The sequence below is a fragment of the Eleutherodactylus coqui genome, chromosome 10 (assembly GCF_035609145.1).
Source record: "Eleutherodactylus coqui strain aEleCoq1 chromosome 10, aEleCoq1.hap1, whole genome shotgun sequence".
Taxonomy (NCBI): domain Eukaryota; kingdom Metazoa; phylum Chordata; class Amphibia; order Anura; family Eleutherodactylidae; genus Eleutherodactylus; species Eleutherodactylus coqui.
The window spans coordinates 1,984,402-1,986,318 of record NC_089846.1 but is presented as its reverse complement, the minus strand read 5'-3'; the positions used below and the strand labels follow the sequence as shown (position 1 = coordinate 1,986,318).

The 1,917-nt window shown below is 46.7% G+C and overlaps 1 protein-coding gene across 1 annotated transcript; it reads left to right on the top strand.

Annotated features, from left to right (window-relative positions):
* Positions 1-340: 340 nt before the first annotated feature.
* On the top strand, positions 341-1,282 carry LOC136579937 (olfactory receptor 5V1-like). The gene has a single exon (XM_066580044.1). The coding sequence runs from the start codon at positions 341-343 to the stop codon at positions 1,280-1,282; it is 942 nt and encodes a 313-aa protein (XP_066436141.1).
* The last annotated feature ends 635 nt before the right edge of the window (positions 1,283-1,917 follow it).

Sequence of the window (1,917 nt, the reverse complement as noted above, 5' to 3'; positions counted from 1 at the left end):
CACGTAATCTAGTAACCACAAATATGTATATGAACATTCCAGGTACTTGGCGGATCTGAAAATCTGAGGCTGGCCCGATCTGACGACAATCACATTGTATGAGTACCATAGCTTATCGCCAGGATTTACCCAACTCCTCAATGGTAGGCCTTCCCAGATAGAACAGCTGCCCAATCTGGTGGCATACATGGGCAGCTGTCCTTTGAAAGCTTACAAGTTTTAACGACTGGAGGAGAAACTCTCAAAAACATTAATTAGTTTGTTGGGAATTTTTGGAATTTTTTTCCTTTTGACCATTTTTGTAATTTTTAAAGCTCTTGTTCAGATGTCCGGTAATCCCATGGCAAAAACTGAAAACCAGTCAACTGTCTCCGTCTTTCTGGTAGTGGGTCTATGTGACTCAGATGAACCTCAGTTTGTGCTGTTCCTCATCTTCCTCGCCATCTACCTCATAACCATTTTAGGCAATATTGTTATTCTAAGTGTCATCTCCTCCGACCAGCGGCTTCATACCCCCATGTACTTCTTCTTAGCCAACCTTTCCATTATTGACATCATCTTCTCATCCGTCACCGTCCCAAAGCTTCTGTTCATTCTGCTCACTGCTCAGAAGGCCACCTCTTTCTCAGACTGTATCACCCAACTATCATTTTTCCAGTTCTTCGTGGTGGCAGAGTGCTACCTCCTAGCCGTCATGGCCTATGATAGATATGTGGCCATCTGCTTCCCACTCAACTATACCCTCATCATGAGCCGGGAGGTGAGGTTCAGGATGGTTCTTGCTTGTTGGGGTTGTGGTCTAATGAACTCGGTCATCCAGGGCGTTTCAATCGCCCGTCTTGCTTTTTGTGGTCCGAATAAAGTGGATCATTTTTTCTGTGATGTTACTCCTCTGTTCAAGTTGTCTTGCTCTGATACAAGACTTGGTGAAGCTATATTTTTGCTGGTGGTTGTGTTTGCTGGGATGGGGCCATTGACTTTCATCTTGGTGACCTATGGCCGGATCATTGCTGCAGTTACAAAGATTAGCACCAGTAAAGGTCGTTCTAAGACCTTCTCTACTTGCGCCTCTCATTTCACAGTGGTGGCCCTATATTACGGCAGTGGGATCTTCAGCTACATCTGGCCCTCCTCTACTTACACCATGGACAAAGATGTTAAGGTGGTGGCTGTGCTCTACACCATCATGACGCCCATGCTGAACCCCATTATCTACAGCTTGAGAAACAGGGAGGTAAAACGGGCACTGAAAAAGCTGTTGGGGAGCAAAGAAATGCAATGAGATTTGGATGCATCTACAGTCCTTCATGTTTTGCCACAAACTATCAATAGAAATTTAAATTGTAGCACATGCCGAAGACCTCCTCAAAACTAAACGAGAAGGGCTGGGCGGGCCTCAACGGCTGGAGAGCCATTGATTTTCAGGTTAGGCCCATCTTGTCAGGACCTCATTGCCTCCACTGGTGGGATGCCCTATGACCATGAGAGGCTGCAGTCCCAACGTTGTCCTAATTTTACATTTGGCACAATAGTTGCTCCCATGTCCTACAGGTGGTTACCTCCACCGCACCGTCCGGACAGAATGTCTCCTCCATGGATCCCTCGTAGGAGAAGAAGGTGGTAAGACCCTGAGGCCATACACATTGGTGGACCAAGCCGACCTGCCCCCTCTCTCCATAGACCCAATGGCCGCTGTATCCCAAACCACCGACCTCAAGACGTTGTTTAATTATTAAAGGCCCAGACACGGAAGGGTTGTCACTTATTTACGGCTGTTCGTGGTGTTCGGGTCAAAAAGATGAAGTTTAGATGTTGGCAATTTATTGTTACATTATTGCATCTATAGAGCAGGAAGTGATGTGTGTGAAGAACACAATAAGGTGGGAGGTGGGGGGTGCAGGGGGTGGGAGGGGACCT